Below are 19463 nucleotides of genomic sequence, written 5' to 3' on the forward strand. Positions count from 1 at the left end.
GGCATTGTTTCTCTGTAGTTCGCACCTGTTCCTCAGAAATTTGACCGACTGTGGACTACTGTAATAAGCATCGGCAGGATGCATGACTGGTAAAAGGTTGTGGGTTGTGGTAAGCGCCTTGCCCCTGAACAGTCAACACCACAGCGTGCAGGACCAGAGTCCTTGCTGCGGAATATTTTTGTACATACAATTTAACTCTAGACATACAACTACAAGCTTCCACCCCCACAAGAATAGAATTCCTAAGCCGGAGAGATTAAATTCAAGGGTGGAATGTGAATGCGGAGAGACCCATCAATGAACATATGACAATGTTATTAAGTGAAACGCGACGAACCTCGGACCCTTAATACACTGTGGAATTGGTCTCATGGCGAAACCAGACCCTGGCCTAGTTCTTATCGCTTAAAAAATGATATATCATTGATCGAACCCCGTCGCAGGGACGGTTTGATCCACGTTGAATTTCTCCGTATCCTCCTCCCACATCACATCGCCCCGGCCAACCCCTCACAATGGCCCCCGATGCGCATGAAACCAGCACCGCTGACCTGCCCCCATCAGGCCCAGTCTATAAGGTCTACAGGCGGCGGTTCTGGGGATTGGCGCAGCTGGTCTTGCTGAACATTATAGTCAGCTGGGATGTACGGTTTTCGCTGTGCCCCCCGACCTAGAAATTTGTATAGACCACGCGCTGACCCTCCCAGTGGTTGACGTTTTCCGCCATTTCAACGACCGCTGCGGAATATTACGACGTCTCCGAGAGCGCCATTAATTGGATGAGTACTGGATATCTATTTGCCTTCTGTGTTTCCAGTCCGTAAGTGCCCTCTTAGCCGTTCTCATTACTGTAAATGCGCTAAAGACATGTTTCCCAATGTAGCGTTGTTATATACACTCTCAACAAAGGCGGCCCCAGGCCAGCCATTATTGTGACTTCTTCTCTTCTCCTTGTTGGAAACTGGATCCGCTATGCAGGAGCCAAGGCAAAGGGGGGCATTTTTGGCGTTTCCATGTTCGGCCAGATCTTGATCGGCCTGGCACAGCCGTTCTGTCTCAGCGCGCCAACTAGATATAGCGATCTCTGGTTCTCAGATCGAGGGAGGACCAGTGCAACCGCCGTGGCGACTTTAGCAAACCCGCTGGGCGCTGCTCTCGGGCAATTGATCAACTCGGTTTGGGCGACTAAACCCAGTGAGGTTCCAGACATGGTTCTATGGATCTCGATCATGGTAAGAATACAAAATATATGGAACGGAAGAGGATGGCATCTAAGACAATTGACAGGCAACGGTTGCATCGCTTCCATCATTTTTCATCCCAGCGCAACCACCAACACCACCCAGCGCATCATCTGCCGCGGATAGAACACCTCTTCTCCCGGCCATCTCGCAAATGCTCCGGACGCTCGAATTTTGGCTTGTTCTAATCCCCTTCAGTGTCTATGTCGGCTTCTTCAACAGCGTATCCTCGCTCCTAAACCAAATCCTTTCCCCCTATGACTTCACCGAAACCGACGCGGGCATCGCAGGCGGGATCCTTATCGTCGTTGGGCTCATCTCCTCGGCCATCCTCTCCCCCATTACAGATCGCTACAAGCACTACCTCGGCCTGATCCGCACCCTCGTCCCAATCATCGCAATCTCCTACATCGCACTCATCTTCGCACCCCCAAGTCCCGCAGGCATTGCCCCGTCCTACGTCATAATGGCCATCCTAGGCGCGTCCTCCTTCGGCCTCCTCCCCGTCGCCCTGGAATACCTCGTCGAAATCACATACCCTTTCTCGCCAGAGATCGGGAGCACGATATGCTGGACTGCCGGCCAATTACTCGGCGCGGTTTTCATCCTCGCCCAGGATGCGCTCAAGGCTGGGCCTAGCGGTGACCCGCCGCTGAATATGCGTAATGCACTGATATTCTCTGCAGTGGTTGCTTCTGTGGCTGCGCCGTTCCCGATATGCATCGGGCTGTTTGGACGCGATGTTAGTAGACGGCGTTTGGATTTCGAAAGGGGGGTGAATTTGGATCATGCGCAGGCGCAGGCGGGACATATTGAAAGTGTTCGTAGCGGTGGTGGTGATAACGGAGTCGCAGATGCAGGCATTGAAACCAGGAAGTCGAGATTCGACCTCGGTGTGAAGCTTTCCTGGGGAAAGAACTGATGCCATCTGATGCCTGCGGGAATTTAGTGTTAGTTTTAGCCGTTTACTTACTAGTATAGCAATGGGCGCAAATATCCACCTTGTGTACATGGCCATATAATATGTCCTAGATTTCGGGCTGGCACTGCTCAAAGTGTCTTGCGTACGACTGTTCGTAAGTAGCTATGACGATGTAGGTAGGCGGCAGATATTTGGATTCAACGATGGCAGGACGCTAAACCACGGATTCGGGAGTAGAAAGATAGTAGGCAAGTAATAAATGAGCCACTGCACTGACCGACAGCACATGTGCCTGAGGTTTGCATGAAACGAGTCTGGCATCTGTGGCTCTCTAGCTGCGTTATGATTAGGACTACGCAGGCATAATAAAGTAAGTCTAGGGAGAAGTAACATTCATCTAAAACACACAAGTTGATATAAAAAGGCGGAGACCAGCTATCTGTACATACACATTAAAGGACAATATCCATATCATCCTTCAACCTCTAAGCGCAAAAATCGACAAGCAATGATACAGTATCCCAATCCTAGGTGCAGTAGAGCTACTGCTGATTTTTATAGTTGAATGCGTTCCGGATGGTGTCGTTTGTTGGCAGAGTCTCGTTAATCCGGCAGTGGAACCGAGGTCGGGAATCGTTTCCGCGTTGTCTATTTTATTTGAGGGCCTTCCAGAGCTTGGGAGCAGCGCAGGCGTTGGCACAGTGGACGAGGTGGAAGACTGTTGATAAAAGTATGAGGTTAGTCGCGATTGAAACAGCAGATTGTACAAGAATGGTGAGAATTTAATTCTCTGGATAATATTGCACTGACATTCTTCGACACAGTCCTCCTTAGGACCCTTGTAGTCCTCGTCCTCCTGCTGCGAGGTTACGCGCTCGACGCACTCGTCGTAGTGGTGCTTGTAGGGGGCACACTGAGCGGAGTTGGCACATTCTATAGGGATGCAGTGTCAGCGAATGTTGAGCTTTTTATAAAGAACCTTCGAGTACTGAAATAGGTATTCCGGTGCCAACTGCCCATAAGACGCGATTGTATGTATCGCTGAGTCAAGTGGTAACTCGAGACCCCAAGAGGGCGCGACATAAGGAAACCAAGCGACGGAATATATCAATAATTCAATTGGTACTTACCCTCCTCCAACTTAGGCTTGACATCCTCGGGCTCCTCCTCTTCTTCTTCCTCCTCCTCTTCCTCCTCTTCTTCCTCTCCCTCTTCTTCTCCCTCTCCCTCTTCCTCGGCATCTTCACCCTTCTCCTCGGAGCTCTCCTCGGAGCTCTCCTCAGGGGTGTCCTCAGTATCGGCGGATTCCTCGCTGGGGGTTTCGTCGGTCTTCACATCGGACTCAGCCTCGGGGGCGCTGGACTCCTCGGTGGTTTCGGCGGGAGCCTCAGCCTGGGCCTCGGGGAAGCCCCAGGAGGACATCACATCGGAGAAAAAGTCGGTGAAACCCATCTTGAACCGTCTTAGGGTGTCAATTGATGAGACTGGAAGGTCTGGGGTCCAGAGGGTGACGGGTGGGCGGTGGGTGCACGGTAACGAGCGAGGTTGATGAGGTTTGGTGGTTTTCACGAAGCTTTGGTGTCCGTCTCCCGTCCAGGGAAAATCGGAACACCCCGGCCACTGGCGACTGGGCAATTATTATCGCCCTGCCACGTGATTGGTCGACGCTTTTGGTCACTGCGAACAACACCGAGACGGGCATCGTACGGCCCTAGATCTTAGATTTAATTAAAGAATTGTATTCTCAAAAGTTATTATCATTTCTATAAATTTGTACAGTTTGAATCTGTTCCGTGAGCTGAGAATAAATCAAAAGAGGCGCGCATTTTGCCGCTAAATCTGCTTTACAAAGTGAAGGGGTTAAGGAAAATGAAGAACAGGAATTGTTTAGATCGAGCCTCAAGGACAAGGGAGACAAAACCTTCATGTCTTTGACTTCACCACTCAAGTCTCAGCTTGCCCGGCGTAATCTCTCTTCCAGTTCATTGGCGACGCTCTGTTGCTGCACTGCTTCGTAATCTGGTGGCGGCTCTTGAGGTTCGCCGCTGGCCTCTGAAGGGCTCTGGCGAAGTTCTCGTCGGCTGACATCTTCATCGTTAACAGTCAAGCCACCCTGAGGAGCAGAATATGCGGGTAGTTCTTCTAGATGGACACCGGACATGTTGACATTGCTAACTCCTCGGCCACTTTCATGGGAGATTTCAACAGCTTGCTGGAGGCGCTCCTTGATCGTCTCAAACTGGCCGTGAAAATCGAACGCCCCTCCCTCTTTGAATGTGATTTTCAAATGAACCGCTATTAGCGACGAGGGAATCCCACCGCCTGGTACCGGCTGAACAACTGCATTCCATGCATTGGGCCCAAAGAATGGAGACGAAACATGGGTGTCGTGTAAATTGAGAAGAGGGGCTGAGAATGACTCCAGTTCATCTGTTCGTTGAGCTGGAATATAGATAACCTGGATGGCTGGTGTTAATAGAGTGCTTTCAAGCAAAAGGAACAAGGGTCAAGAAAAGGGGAAGAGAATTACCCGTTGATTTGTAAGGTAGACTTTGCCAGCACTGCTCTGTAGTGATAACGGGTCTTGACCGGTAGAGGATGGAGGCGGTTGTAAGGCGAAGCTTGTGCGAGGGGGAGATGTGTATAGCAACTTCTCATTCGGTAGATGGACAAAGCCTTTACGCTCGTCGAGCATCACCCAACTGTTTCTTCAGTTAGAGTATGCCATGTATTTATATGAGGACCATAGAAAATGATGGGAAGGGTGGAATGACTGTTGTCTCCAGTCTAGATCATCCCATCGGCAGCTTAATTGTAACCAAAACGAGCCAGTTACCGCGCGGGGGCCAAATGTGATCAAGGAACGAGGCAATTTGGAGGTCTCCGGTGTAGGTAGAGTAGGGGAGTGGGGCTCATCCACATACTTGATCGACATCTTTCTGTAGAAACTATGAAAACTGACACTGGATATAACCAGAAAGCGAGACTCCGGATGTCCGGGATATCAAAGTAGTATGGGAGACGCTAAGCGGGGAGCGTGTTTATCGAGAAACGAGCGGGCTAATGAAGATGCGGTACGTAACGGTCTGGAACGGGCCGGCAGTCGCAGTTTGTCGGTTGGATTCGAGGATTCGAGGGCCCCAGCGCTTGTGCTTTTTCTCTTTTTGTTTTTGTGCTTTGAACGTGCTTCTGAGATGAGGATAACAAGATTTCTCTTCGAACACTTCAAACCGAGATCGCGATAATCTTCTCCGCGGCACTTAAGGCGCCGCTTTAAGTTACCGCATACGTAATAACGGTACTGATGTCCCCGCCAGTTGCCTCAGGCAAGCACGCCAGGGAATGCACTCATGGATCGATATTTATTATTCTTACGAGGTAATACTACTAATTACTTAGCATTTCATCGCCTGACTAAGATCATGCAACTGTTGAATCACCATCACAGGACACCATGGACGGATTTTCGCAGTCTAGCATTCGTGAATCAACAGCGTCAAGGCGGGCGATAACATTGGAGTGATTTAACATGGCTTGCACCCCGTTAATGGTAACTAACTAACCATACGACATGCCAGTGCTATGGATGGGACATGGACAAGTCACATATGCCCTAAATAAGAGAGGGGCTGCGTGTCCCAGCCGTCAAGAGAGATATCTGCCAGTACGCCGCCATTTCTCAAGCGACATTCGTGTAGGTGGTAATACCTTAGCGGGTCCGTGGCTTCCCTACGGCCATAATATTCGTTCTTCAACGAGCTTTCTCTTCAATCTTGGACCCGTCATAACAGGTGATCTTTGCGAACGATCATGCCTGCGCTATGCATGGAGACGCTCCTTGGTAATACCAATGGCGGTAGGAATTCGAAGGAACTGATATCCTGGTTATGGCGAGAGTTTATTTCGAGAGTTCAAAGCCACAAAGGTCCCCTAACAGGTTCTGGTAGGTTCTCTATGGTTCGATCACGATGACTTTGACCCCCAACGGGCCACGGTCGTAAAGTACATCCTGAAAGTGGATTTCGGAGTACTAGGGAATCGCCATGACTGCGGATACAAATCAACAGGGTTATGTAGAATTCGTAAAATATTTAGTAATATATCTTGGAGATGACATGAGGACAAGGAAATGGTGCATTTGTGGCTGAGAAAACCGTTGAAGTTGGCTGCACGTTGGTTATCTATCAGTTCCTGATCTGACTGATATGTACTGGTATTACCACCAACGTCTACCCCACCACTGAAAAAAATTACCGCCTTCCGTCGCATCCAGACTCGAGGAATCCCAACCTTAGCACCGTCACGTCACATGCGCTACTGGGCTCCAGGATCTGTTAAGGCCAGTCTGCCGTTCGTCTTTTGTTCATACGAGACATAGCTCTTTTGACGCCAGAAACGCTTTCCGAGCTTCCTCCATCTGTACTACACAGCTTTAGCTGAGCTGTTTACAGGGGCAGGATATGCGGTCACGGCTCTCTTTGTTCACGCGTGCTTCTTACGGAAACTGGAACTGAGTTCCGTTAATTCTGGTCGACGTCGCTGGCAGATAAGGAGCTTCGGATGACCTAGCCTCCCGCGTTTCCTATATAATACTCGAGTTTTACACGGCGCTTGTCTTGAGGATTGTTTTTTAAATCAATTCCCTTGACGTCATGGCGAGGAAGCCGCACATCCCGCCCTTGGTTGGGTGGTTATACGATCTTGTGCTATGGACGTTCTCAGTGCTCGTTGATCTCTTCTTCCGGGAGGTCCATCCGCGTGGCTCATGGAAAATTCCTCGACGGGGTCCAATGATCATTGTCGCGGCCCCTCATGCTAATCAGGTACAGTATATCAAGTACACCAAACGTTTCATTTGTCTGATTTTGTACTTACCATGGTTTATAGTTTGTCGATTCCTTGATCCTTATGCGTGTACTGCGCACCGAGGCGCACCGTCGAATCTCGTTCCTGATTGCAGAGAAATCGTTTCGCCGCAAGTTTATCGGGCTTTTGGCGAGAGGCATAGGAACTGTGCCCGTGTCTCGGGCAATGGATATGATGAAACCTGGCCAGGGTACCGTTTATCTCCCGGATCCAATCAACCAACCTACTCTGTTGCGCGGCGTCGGAACAAATTTCGAAGGTCCAGGCTTCGAGAAGGACGGCACGATCGCACTTCCGACCATCAATGGAACTTCGCATAACTCGAACATCGCTGAGATTCGCGGTCCAGAGGAACTGATTCTCAAGAAGCCATTTACCCACAAGGATGCGCTGTTCCAGTTGACAGGTCGGAATGATATTACCGACGATGGAAAGTTCTCTGCAGATGTAACCGACAAAGACCGCGCTGATTTCAATGGGTCCAAGTTCAAGGTGGCGCCCCATGTGGACCAGAGTGCAGTGTATGATGCGGTGTTTGGAAGACTCCTTGGGGGTGGCTGTATCGGTATTTTCCCAGAGGGAGGTAGCCACGATCGCTCCGATTTACTTCCCTTGAAGCGTAATTCTCCCCCCCCCCCCCCCCAATTTCCATGCAAAATATAGCGGTAACTGACCCCGATTGTAGCTGGTGTGGCCCTCATGGCTCTCGGTACGTTGGCGGAGAATCCTGACTGTGGTTTGAAGATCGTGCCGTGCGGAATGAACTATTTCCACGCTCACAAATTTCGGTCGAGAGCGGTGATTGAATTCGGAACTCCTCTTGAAGTTCCCAGAGAGTTAGTTGAAATGTATAAGAACGGTGACAGAAGAGGTGCTGTGGGTCCTTTATTGGATATTATATACCAGAGTCTCGTGTCAGTGACCGTAACCAGTCCAGATTACGAGACATTGATGGTTAGTTCAGTCCCTTTAATTGTGGTCGAAGCTAGGGCTAATCAAGATTTCAGGTCATCCAAGCTGCACGCCGTCTGTACAACATCAAAGGGAAGAAATTGCCCCTTCCAATGGTTGTTGAACTCAACCGCCGTCTCGTCAAAGGCTACTCGCATTTCAAAGATGACCCGCGAATTATCAGTCTTAAAAAGTCGATCGCGGACTATAACAAAGAACTGCGTTTATTGGGAATCCGTGACCACCAGGTTGATTATGCGAAGTTCTCATCCATCAAAGTGATTGCGACACTGATATATCGCCTGGGTAAATTAGTTCTTCTCACTATTGGGACCTTACCTGGGCTTCTTCTCTTTACCCCTGTTTTTATCACGACCAAGTTGATTTCAAACAAGAAATCGAAAGAAGCACTGGCTGCTTCAACAGTCAAGCTTCAAGGCCGTGACGTAATGGCAACTTGGAAACTCCTCGTTGCTCTCGCATTTGCTCCCGCTCTTTACGCCTCTTATACCATGACGTTCACCTATTGGGCCTATCGTAACCGCATTAACGGTTATGTGCCTGAATCCGTACCGCTGTGGACATTTATACCTATTGGCATGGTCCTATTCCCGACTATTACGTTCGCCGCACTGCGTATCGGGGAGATTGGCATGGATATTGTCAAATCCTTGCGCCCATTGTTGTTGTCGCTCAATCCGTCGTCGGCCAACACGTTGGTCAAACTCCGCTTACGACGCGCTGCGCTCGCTAAACAAGTCACCGACAATATCAACACGCTTGGCCCTGAATTGTTCCCAGACTTTGATGCTGCAAGGGTTGTGACGGACCCTTTCCGCGAGCTCAACCGACAAGCTTCGACTCTAGAAAGCGAACAACCACCAAGCGTGGAGATCAGCAGGGCGAGCACGACGAACTTCGACGAAGGCTCGGCTTCCCAAGAACCACTCCCTCGAAACGAATCGTTCCACAACCTTGCGAACTTTGGCTTTTTCTCGACCCGGCCCCCGAGCCGGAATCGTAGCCGCAGCAACAGTCGTAGTAGCTCGTTTGGAGGGTTACCGGGCACATCAGGCCAGCAGCTGAAACCTCTCAGCCAGCTCTCAGCCAAAGATGGACTTGATGAGGTGAGTTTCAAGATTCGTGATGCAATGCGCGAACGCGGAGAGCGACGTCGGCGAAGTGAGGATAATAGCAGTTGGGACATGGCCAGCTCGGGGCCCGGGACGCCGCACAGCGAAGAGAACCGGAAGGATATATAACAGACTGTTCGTGCTATAAAATGAGGCCCTTGGAGGGCCATACTGCCTGTAATGACAGCGGCGGAGTTGGGCGTTTTTCATATCTTCCTGTACTTGTTCGTACTATGTGCCCATTATGGATTTCCGTAGCAAATGAGACGTGTTTAATGGCGACCCTTGTCTTCACTGGCGGCATGTTATGAACAATGAATGTGCAAAAACCTGAATCAAATCCTCCACGATCCCCTCATCCCTTCATCCCCGCATTATTCGATGTTGAAGGATTGAGGTCGAGCGGAAGATGAAAGCCTCGGACCGCAAGCTGGGGAGGCGAGCCTTACACGTGGGCCAGATTTTGACCCACAACCGGTTGCTGTCTGGATCGACCGACGCAATCATGAATAGATTCAATCCGATCCTCTCATTGTCATCATAGGCCAGCTCATTTTCTGCAGCTGTTGAAGTAAAGCCGTCAGCTCGGCGTGTCTCGAGATCCGCTTTCATTCGTTTCTCTCATTTTCAGGTATGCATCACCGCCTCCACGCCCTCTCCTTTTGCGGCGGATCTGCGAAAGACAAGAAAAACGGTGTCGCCTGATGGCCACGACTGCGCCCAGTGAACTTCACTTTCTCGCTCGCTGACGTTTTTGGCCACCTGTTATCAGTTGCATTATACCCTCAAGCTTAGATCTTGTTTCTCAATCGTCGTCGCATCTCTTTAATCTTGCATCGTTTGCCCTTCGCTTTCTCGTCGCACACGACTGTCTGTCACTTCAAGCCATTCACCCTCGACTCCAACACCCTAATACGATATCGGAACTAGATATATTTGTTTTTATTGTCAACGCTGTCCTACGAAAAGACCCCCAATATGGCGTCGTCAATGCACCTCTCAAAGCTCCGAAATTGGTTCCTTGCATCACCCCCCATCGAGTTTGCGGTCTCCAAACTCCGAGACCTGCTGGTTGGAGCAATCAGGCAAGGGCCAGTTCCACAACATATCGCTTTTATAATGGATGGGAATCGGAGGTTTGCCCGAACACACGGGATCGAAACAGTCGAGGGGCATAATCTGGGGTTTGAGGCGCTGGCACGGGTGAGGCTTACGGCAATACTTGGACTCGAGAGGCTTACTTTTTGCCTCTTTGGTCTCCCTTTTCTCCAAGTCCCACATTTTATCTCGGGTGTAAATATACTAATGCTCATACTTTGTGTTACAGATCCTTGAGGTATGCTACCGGAGCGGAGTAAAGGTCGTAACCATCTACGCCTTCAGCATCGAAAACTTTAAGCGGTCAAAATTTGAGGTGGATGCTCTGATGGAAATGGCCAGAGTCAAACTAGCGCAGATGGCCCAACACGGTGAAATTCTGGATCGGTATGGTGCGAAAGTCCGGATACTAGGTCGATTGGACTTGCTTCGCCCCGACGTGCTTGCGGCGGTCGATCGTGCAGTTGATATGACAAAGGACAACGGGGACCGCGTTCTTAACATTTGCTTTCCCTACACATCGCGTGACGAGATCACCAGCGCCATTCGGGATACGGTAGCAGAGTACAGCCAGCCACTAAGGTCCGCTCGCTCGTCGTCTTCTCTTCCGCGGACCCCATTTTCTGAAGATCACATCGCACAAAATATTCGATCTCGAACAGTAAACGGAAAACTGGATGACTCCAGCACAGAGGGTGATACAGTGTCAGAATCATCCACACTCGGGGAGAATGATGCTCAAAAGTCAGACCAACAGAACAAAATCTACCAGTCCGAATCTGCTCTTTCATCCGCTGCCACTCTCCACTTTCCTGACCAACCCACAAAAGGCCGGACGACAGCGCCCACTGAGTCTGAACCCCCGGTGTATAAATCACCGGAAACCATCACACGCCAAACCCTGGCCGAACACCTACTTACCCACGACAACCCTCCACTTGACCTGCTAGTTCGCACATCCGGGGTGGAGCGCCTCAGTGATTTCATGCTATGGCAATGTCATGAGAACACAGAAATCGCTTTCCTAGACATCCTGTGGCCCGAGTTTGACCTATGGCAGTTCCTACCCGTTTTATTAAGGTGGCAGCGGAGAGTCTCCAAGGCGAGGAAAAACCCAGATGCTGAGGGTAATTATGACGGTGAGCCCCAGGAATCTTCAGACGACACCAGAGAAGAGCTCGTGGTCAGTTCGAGTGCGAAAGCGAAGAGTTTATAGTTTACTTCTTGATACACTTATATATCTATAGTCTAGCGATTGGGTATAGCATTAGAATACCGGGAGTTTACGGCCTTTTTCCATGCACTCACTCTCGGGGTAAGCAGCACTGACAGAAAAATATCGCATGTCTGTTGAGGTTGTACATAATAAAACTCACATGCACACATAGTCCAGAGCGAATTCTCGTTAATCCATGTATTATGCCAAAGTGGTGATTATACAGAGGTAGAAATACAACTATAGGCTACCAAACGCTGTACATGCTTCTATTAGAAATGCCGGAAAACTTGGAGTAACTCCGATACCGCATCATAGGGAAACTCACGTGATCATCCACACAGCGGGGGGTTTGCCTTGAGATCAGTATCCCTCCAGTGACTCACTTCATCGATCAAATATACCCATTATCTCATTCCAATCGTCATAATGGTTAATCAAGTTGCTGGTTCTAAGGTCCTTCTTCTGGGCTCAGGCTTCGGTATGTGATCTCCACTCGTTCCCATTGTCTCTACATGTCGAGAGAGAACCCCGCATTGACTTTTTAAATGCGAATATGGCTGACCGGTATTTTGTTATATAGTTACCAAGCCTACCGTTGAGGTTCTTAGCAAGGCAGGTGTCGAAGTTACCGTCGGTATGTCCTTTAATCCTGATTGAACGCCCAATTGGTGACTTCCGAGACTAACCATGGACCCCTCTATAATACAGCCTGCAGAACCCTCGAGAGTGCGAAGAAGCTTTGCGAAGGATTCAGCAACACCAAGGCTATCTCCCTTGATGTCAGCGACGACAAGGCTCTTGATGAGGCCGCTAAGCAGGCGGATCTGCTCATCTCGCTCATCCCTTACACCTTCCACGCCCAAGTGATCAAGTCCGCTATCCGAACCAAGAAGCATGTCGTTACCACATCCTACGTCTCCCCGGCTATGTTGGAGCTGGACCAGCAGTGCAAGGACGCTGGAATTACTGTTATGAACGAGATTGGTCTGGACCCGGTAAGTGTCTACTATCTGGGTGCCTCTGAAAAAACCATGAGGATTATACTAACTTTCACCTCTTCCTTAGGGTATCGACCACCTTTACGCCGTCAAGACTATCCACGAGGTATGTTACTCCTCTCTTCTTATTTCTCATCTACAAATCGCTGACGGGTTTCTTTTGCTGCAACAATAGGTTCACGCTGCCGGTGGTAAGATCACTGACTTCCTCTCTTACTGCGGTGGCCTTCCCGCTCCCGAGTGCTCCAACAACCCTCTGGGCTACAAGTTCTCCTGGTCCAGCCGTGGTGTCCTTCTCGCCCTTCGCAACGCCGCCAAATTCTACAAGGGTGGTGAGGAAGTCAGCATTGCTGGCCCTGACCTCATGGCTACCGCCAAGCCGTACTACATCTACCCCGGCTTCGCCTTCGTCGCATACCCTAACCGTGACTCAACCCCCTTCCGTGAGCGTTACGACATACCTGAGGCCCAGACCCTCGTCCGTGGTACCCTCCGTTACCAGGGCTTCCCCGAATTCATCAAGGTTCTTGTTGACATCGGCTTTCTGAGCGATGAAGCTCGCGACTACCTCAGCTCCCCTATCAGCTGGAAGGAGGCCACCCAGAAGATCCTCGGCGCCGCCTCCTCCTCTGAGAAGGACCTCGAGTCGGCCATCTCCTCCAAGACTGCCTTCCCCAACAACGACGAGCGTGACCGAATCCTCTCCGGTCTGCGCTGGATTGGCGTCTTCTCCGACGAGAAGATCACCCCCCGCGGCAACCCCCTCGACACCCTCTGCGCCAGCCTCGAGCAGAAGATGCAGTACGGCCCCGACGAGCGTGACCTGGTCATGCTTCAGCACAAGTTCGGCATCGAGCACAAGGACGGCTCCAAGGAGGTCCGCACCAGCACTCTCTGCGAGTATGGTGCTCCCGGTGGTTACTCCGCCATGGCCAGGCTCGTCGGTATTCCCTGCGGTGTTGCCGTGAAGTTGGTTCTTGACGGCACTATCAGTGAGAAGGTAAGCCTCCCTATACCGTTGATTTTCAACTGAATTCCTTTTCAGTTGTTCCCAGCCACTAACCTTTTTGATTTTAGGGTGTCCTTGCCCCCATGAGCTGGGATATTTGCGAGCCTATCCAGAAGACCCTCAAGGCCGACTACGGCATTGAGATGATTGAGAAGACTCTGTAAACGTCTTAATTTATCATCCTGGAAGCTATTACGACGATCTAAAAATGACCATTTATAAAATAAAAGGATAGAATAGGAAAATTCTACAGAATATGATGAATGAATCTGTAGATGTGCCGGTAGTTGGTTTATCCTCTTAATGCGCGGGTCTGAACGCCCTGTGGTTTATCCTGATTGTGAGGACGAGAAGTCCATCCGTCGTGCGATATTGATATCTATCTACCTATTCTATTTACTTATCAAATACCAAAAGTTTTTGTATTTGCGCATATTACACAAAACTCACACGCCTAGTCAGTTTTACCTAGACTGAGGTGCTCATGGGTGATGAGGTTTCTTCTTCCCCAATGCATTCGACAACTTCAACGAGGCCCTATGTAAATTAGCCTGAGTTGTCGGGAAGGTCAGGAATAGGACTTGTCTTACCATATTCCAAGCTGGCCCAGTTCCGTCCATCGACCAGGTCTCATAATTTAGATTCGGGTTGCCAGGCCTTACTTCAGGGTCAATTGTTGCAAGTATCTTAGACATGTTGAAGATATCCGGCGACTCTCGCCGCTTCACGACCTCCCTCTTTTCCTCCACGGAGGTTCTAACGTACTTCATATATGGTTTGTTCCCAGAAAAGGTGGCGTTATCGACAACAATAACTGTCCCGGGGGAGACCATTCTCAGATTTTCGAAGAGCTTAAGACTTGGTGTGTATGCTAGTTTGTCATGGCCAACCAGCATGAAATCAACCTTTTTGAGGCCCAAGGAAAACAGTCTGCGAATGGATGCATCGGTAGGGCCGGCCATCACTTCAACAAAGCTGGAGAGGCCAGCAAGATCAATCAAGCACTTTGCAATGTCCGCGAAACAATGGTTCGGCTCCAAGCTGAAGAAGTGCATATTGTCCATGGTTTCTCGGGGAAATGCATCGCCAAACAGGATAGCGGAGTAGCCAACATAACCTCCCATCTCAATCTAGAATAGAGTCAGAACAAGAACAAGAATAACTCTTCTCGCTACTCTTTGAGTTGTATACGCCAATTTTCACAAGGGCAATTATAGATGTTCACTTACCATCACCGTCGGTCTTAGAGCTGCTATTAGATCGCGGATAATCCGGGCTTTATGGCTACTTGGTTTCAGTAGGCCCTTCCTTGTTCTTTCGAACTCATCAATGAGACTGAGAATTCCTTGTGGCGAACCTCTAAGTGTCTCTAGGCTTGGATGCGAGAGTATAAAGTCCTTCAGCTCGAGTTCGCGGAGTTCATGGCCTGCTTGCGACGACATATACGGCCCCAGGCTATCGATTTGCTCCCCGACAATCGTTTCCTCAATGTTGTTATTTGTAGAGCGATTGAGGAAGCTAATTATTGATAATATTGGAATCTGTACCGAAAAAAGAATGGTAACATGCTCAGACGATGGAAGTCAAGAGTTGACTGAAGCATAATATCATTCCTTGATGGTGGCTGCTATCAAGGAAGCTGCGTCTCAGCCTGAAGCCCCAATCCAGGTAAACAGTAAACACTACATACTCACTACGACAGCCTCATTCCGCAACTCATTCTGCAAACCCCCCTCCCACAACAGCGGCTTTCACAAAAGTCGTCACAGCTGGATCATGACCATGAACGCCTATAGAGCCACCCCCAAATCAAAGCCCCAACCATCCTCACGCCTAGAGTCCCCCATCCCGCCAGTCGATTGACTATATTCTCATAGCCCCTCTGCACGGAATCCAGGACGACATCCTCTCGCCCGTATCCAACATGGATAAATCCGAAGACAGCAAGCCGACGATCTTGTACCGATGGGGGGGGGGAGCCAGCCAGCTTGGTCGAGTCTGAATCTCGTCAAAAGAGCCCGTTCTTTGTTAAGCCACCTGCGTGTATCAAGACATCGCCAGGCGAGAGTTTGGGCCAGTTATTGTGAGCGTCTGAGATACACACAACGCGGATGGGGGTTTCGTTGCTAGCCACTCTTTTTGTTGTAGTGGCCTTGTCTGTGGTAAAAGGACGATCTTGGCCCATCCATTTGCGAAGGCGTTGCCCTGGGAGGCTAATTGCTCGAGGCTGTGCTGCAGCACTCATCCCAAATGGTAGGAAGAAGACATCGACAATGGTATAACAGTGGGAATCTAGAGCTTTTCACGCCCTCGACACTCGCGTCACAGATCACAGCGCAAAATCTGACATTCTGCAGGAAGAAATACCCGACCCAGCAGTGATGTTGGTGAAGGAGTGCGCGGGAGGGGAGATAATAATGAAGACGACGGGAGTGGCGGCCGCTTTCCGCTCTCGATATTGACAATCTCACTAACAAACCTCACCTAAATAATGCTTGACGGATTTTAGGAGCGGTGATTACGACCGATACTTGCCAAAACAATTGCTACTAGGGATGGATACGAATCATTGACAGTGCTTTGGTATCTTATCTTCATTCGTTATCCAGTTCATCTTTACATACTCTGGAGTTCTGAACATGGGAAATTCTATCGTGTAATCGTGTAAGACGTGCCCTCACGAGGGACGCGAGACGGAGATCGTCAGGAAAAAAAAGTGGCGAGCACTGCTGCGACGGCATAACAGCTTATCACCGGTTTCAAAAGGTATTGGCAGCGGGTTGTTTCCTTCGCATACCAGAGAGAATCTAATTCTATATCACGAACTTGTCCAATTTGTCGGTAGGTGATCAGAGAATAGTGCCAAACCTAGACCGAGAAGAAAAACAAACATAGTAATCAGTAACTGTCCCCAGGAAAATGAACGAGATCTGGAGGGAGACGGTAAGAAAGCAAAAGGCTGAGATACGAGGCAGGGGTCAACATACCCGAAAGTTTGTTTGATGCTCCGCACGTAGTAAAGTTCCCAGTTCTGTTTGGTGACATCCTCCTGGCCAGCAGGAACGCCGGCCCATGACACACGCATTTGAGTGACACCGTCAACGTCGTTCTGGTCAAAGTTGATCTCGAGAGTACTGAAATGACCCGCAGGCCACTGAGCCAAGCGCCACTTCTGAACCAGCAGTTTGGGCGAGTCGAGCTTCACAAATTCACCGGTGACATTGCCATCGAAGATCGAGAACTTGCCACCAACGTGAGCACCATCAAACTGGCGTGGCGCCCCACGGGTAAAAGCTGCAAGACGCTCAGGTTCGGTGAAAGTCTTGAAGAGTTCCTCGGCAGTTGTACGGAATTCATCTGAAGCAGTCACTGTAGCGGTGTTGACAGAAACCTTGGCGGCAGTGGTTGTAGTCTCGGTCTTGGGAGCCGAGACTTCTTTCTTGGTAGATTGAGGATAGGATGTCGTCTTCGTAAATCCGCTGGAGGGATTCACACCAGGGGCGTGCTGGAGATCTTTCCCGTGTTCAGCAACCAGGGCAGGGGCAAGCTTGGCCAGTTCCGTCCTGAGCTTTGGGACTAGCTTTGAGCGCACAAGATCCTTCACGGGCTGCTTGGAGGAAGAATCCGAGTAGTTTTCGATCTCGAACTATACGTGGGGCATCCAGTCAGCTCAAAGGCCCGGAATTGGAAATTTGGGGGCATTTTAGGTAAACATACGACATACTCATCTTCCTCTGTGTCGTGGGCTACCTCGGGAATCGTGATAGTCCCACTCACAGCCTCCTCTTCCTTAGTCTTACCTATGGGAACGGCTTAGTTATTACTCGGGAGATATTCAATTACAGCTAAATGCGTACCTTCATACTCCAACTGCAGCTTCACATCGAACAAGGTGATGACCTTGCCCTTTCTTTGGCTGACATCTACGTCGCCATCCATTGTCAGTACATTGGACACCTTTGCGGTGACACCATCCTCTTCGGCTGAAACCGCAGGGAGATTTTCGGTCAGATAATTCTTGGCCCATCCGGAAGCATCCTTGTTGACCCAATGCCAGTTGTTGGGGTTGTGAAGAACCATGGTGGAGATTTGGGTATTAATTTATACGTTTAATCGTGGAGAGAAAAAAAAAAGAAAAAGAAAAAGAAAAATTCTGCTGCCAGACTGAAATACCCAAATGAAATCAGGGCGTGGCTTGAGTTTTATATCTTCAACGCTAGAGGTTCTGCTAACAGGCATCCAAATTAGCATTTGTTTTTTCCACAGATGAAGTGAAAAGAGTGCTGGATGGATGCAACAAAATTCAGGATCTGGGTAGCGTTCCCGGATCGGGATACTAATCAGCATTAAGAAGGATATGAATATCCAACTTGCTCTGACTGGTGCCAGCTAGTTGTCTCATCATGTGAAGCAAGCGAGGGGCAATTGTGGGCGAGAAAGAAAATTTCGGAATGACTTACAGCTTTGACAGTAACGTCCAGATCCAAGGAAACTGTAGTAGAGGTAGATCAATCAAGTCCACTCGGCAACAATGGGGATATTTCAGAGAGAAATACCGCCGAGGAGAAGAAGGGGGGTTAAATAATACGGCTTGCCTGCCCGGGACTTGTTGAAGTTGAACCGAAAGATTCAGAAGGAAAGCTCTAGAAGGGATGTGCTCACGTGATATTAGTCATTGAGCCTTATCTAGATCCGGGTTAGCGCGGGCATGTTGGGCTCCTGCCTCATTCGGTCAAGGAACAAAGAAGAAACGAGGAAGGCGCGAAGAAGCCCTGACATCAATGCAGTCAACTTCATTACAATGAACTACTTGACTCATCCCCCAGTTTAACTACGAGGAAATACTGCTGACTTGGAGATTAGAGTGCATAAATAATCATCACAACATCCCAGCTCCCACGCCAGCTGCAACCAAGCCACCGATAGCTCCCCAGGCTGGAGCCCCCATTCCACTAGCTTGGTCATAACTGCCATACTTCTCGCACATCCATTTTCCGTCCACCTCTGTACAGCTTCCCTTAGCCAGTGTACAGTAAACTACAAAGACTTGTTAGCGGTGGCCAGTATATAGTGTGGGATACCTACCTCCCTCCCCGCTACTTGCATCCCCACAACAAGTAGCAAGCTGCGGTGCGCATCCATCACCACAACATATCTCGCCAGTGCCACAGCTTCCGCCATTAGAGCAACATTCGCCCCCCAGAGGAGTACAAGATTTTCCATCGCAGCACTTAGTCAAACTTTCGCAACAACCGTCTAAAGACAGCACAGTGAGCTGATTGCTTGTCAGGGGAGTATGCAGACCGTTTACCTGCACATTCCGTCTCTGTTCTGCCGCATGATTGACGGCTGAACAAATCACGCGCGGCGATTGTGACGTCGCTGATCTGGTGTGTGGACTTGATTGCAGGAGTGAGGCTTCTACCGTTCTTCTCGATGGGAGGGTCCGGGCTAGCTAACGTAGACACAAGGAGGAGTGGAAGGACTCCAACAGCATGAAGTATGGAACGCATGATACAAAGTTTCAAATAGGCACAGACGTCGGAACAATAGGCGGATGCTTGCGCTCAGTATGGGTCAAGGCTTCAGTGACAAAGGATCAAAATAGACGAACATGGTCAGGGAAAGGAAGATGGGAGAACATGCTCCTTAAATAAATACAGATGTGAGCGCGGCGCAGCATTTGTCGTGGTCGAAGGAGACCAGCGATGCCAGCTGTGTGCCATCACACCTTGCTGAATTATCCCTGCACTTGGAGGATCGAATACGAGGTTCGATAAACCGCTGTTCTATGAGCAACAACACTCAAGACACCCTGGCACTCGTGGGTCACCCACACCAGAGACTCATTTCTGTTGGCCATTTTTAAGATCAGCATAAAATTAAGAATCCTTCCATATCAGTGACCTGTCCGTATTCTTTACTTCTGTCCGCAGAGCCTCGTCGAGAAGAATAAACCACCACAATGAGCCAAAATCCGCAGATTCTACGTGCACCGTATGCATTATCCACGCCATAGGATCTTC

General features: G+C 49.6%; 8 protein-coding genes across 8 annotated transcripts; 4 read left to right on the top strand and 4 right to left on the bottom strand.

The window, feature by feature from the left end:
• Window positions 1–515: 515 nt before the first annotated feature.
• Window positions 516–2163, top strand: APUU_40955S (putative cell surface receptor/MFS transporter (FLVCR); the record flags this gene model as incomplete). Its single annotated transcript, XM_041704084.1, has 4 exons — window positions 516–644; window positions 708–820; window positions 884–1232; window positions 1288–2163. 4 exons carry the CDS (start codon window positions 516–518, stop codon window positions 2161–2163), a joined length of 1467 nt encoding a protein of 488 aa, XP_041556705.1.
• A 653-nt stretch (window positions 2164–2816) lies between these two features.
• On the bottom strand, window positions 2817–3615 carry APUU_40956A (cytochrome b-c1 complex subunit 6 family protein; the record flags this gene model as incomplete). Its single annotated transcript, XM_041704086.1, has 3 exons — window positions 2817–2881; window positions 2974–3096; window positions 3294–3615. The coding sequence occupies 3 exons, from the start codon at window positions 3613–3615 to the stop codon at window positions 2817–2819; spliced, it is 510 nt and encodes a 169-aa protein (XP_041556706.1).
• Window positions 3616–4114: 499 nt separating this feature from the next.
• APUU_40957A (uncharacterized protein) lies at window positions 4115–5098 on the bottom strand (the record flags this gene model as incomplete). The annotated part of the gene is made up of 3 exons (XM_041704087.1): window positions 4115–4621; window positions 4694–4865; window positions 5088–5098. The coding sequence occupies 3 exons, from the start codon at window positions 5096–5098 to the stop codon at window positions 4115–4117; spliced, it is 690 nt and encodes a 229-aa protein (XP_041556707.1).
• A 1717-nt stretch (window positions 5099–6815) lies between these two features.
• APUU_40958S (putative glycerol-3-phosphate acyltransferase Sct1) lies at window positions 6816–9242 on the top strand (the record flags this gene model as incomplete). The annotated part of the gene is made up of 4 exons (XM_041704088.1): window positions 6816–6986; window positions 7051–7648; window positions 7715–7983; window positions 8037–9242. The coding sequence occupies 4 exons, from the start codon at window positions 6816–6818 to the stop codon at window positions 9240–9242; spliced, it is 2244 nt and encodes a 747-aa protein (XP_041556708.1).
• An 849-nt stretch (window positions 9243–10091) lies between these two features.
• RER2 (undecaprenyl diphosphate synthase family protein) lies at window positions 10092–11427 on the top strand (the record flags this gene model as incomplete). The annotated part of the gene is made up of 2 exons (XM_041704089.1): window positions 10092–10316; window positions 10441–11427. The coding sequence occupies 2 exons, from the start codon at window positions 10092–10094 to the stop codon at window positions 11425–11427; spliced, it is 1212 nt and encodes a 403-aa protein (XP_041556709.1).
• Window positions 11428–11856: 429 nt separating this feature from the next.
• lys9 (saccharopine dehydrogenase (NADP+, L-glutamate-forming)) lies at window positions 11857–13601 on the top strand (the record flags this gene model as incomplete). Its single annotated transcript, XM_041704090.1, has 6 exons — window positions 11857–11908; window positions 12011–12064; window positions 12139–12425; window positions 12496–12534; window positions 12604–13428; window positions 13506–13601. 6 exons carry the CDS (start codon window positions 11857–11859, stop codon window positions 13599–13601), a joined length of 1353 nt encoding a protein of 450 aa, XP_041556710.1.
• Window positions 13602–13905: 304 nt separating this feature from the next.
• On the bottom strand, window positions 13906–14879 carry APUU_40961A (O-methyltransferase; the record flags this gene model as incomplete). Its single annotated transcript, XM_041704091.1, has 3 exons — window positions 13906–13974; window positions 14028–14567; window positions 14667–14879. 3 exons carry the CDS (start codon window positions 14877–14879, stop codon window positions 13906–13908), a joined length of 822 nt encoding a protein of 273 aa, XP_041556711.1.
• Window positions 14880–16286: 1407 nt separating this feature from the next.
• On the bottom strand, window positions 16287–17517 carry APUU_40962A (AHA1 family protein; the record flags this gene model as incomplete). The annotated part of the gene is made up of 4 exons (XM_041704092.1): window positions 16287–16305; window positions 16425–17083; window positions 17155–17237; window positions 17295–17517. The coding sequence occupies 4 exons, from the start codon at window positions 17515–17517 to the stop codon at window positions 16287–16289; spliced, it is 984 nt and encodes a 327-aa protein (XP_041556712.1).
• Window positions 17518–19463: the final 1946 nt, after the last annotated feature.

Source organism: Aspergillus puulaauensis, chromosome 4 (genome assembly GCF_016861865.1).
Source record: "Aspergillus puulaauensis MK2 DNA, chromosome 4, nearly complete sequence".
Classification (NCBI taxonomy): Eukaryota; Fungi; Ascomycota; class Eurotiomycetes; order Eurotiales; family Aspergillaceae; genus Aspergillus; species Aspergillus puulaauensis.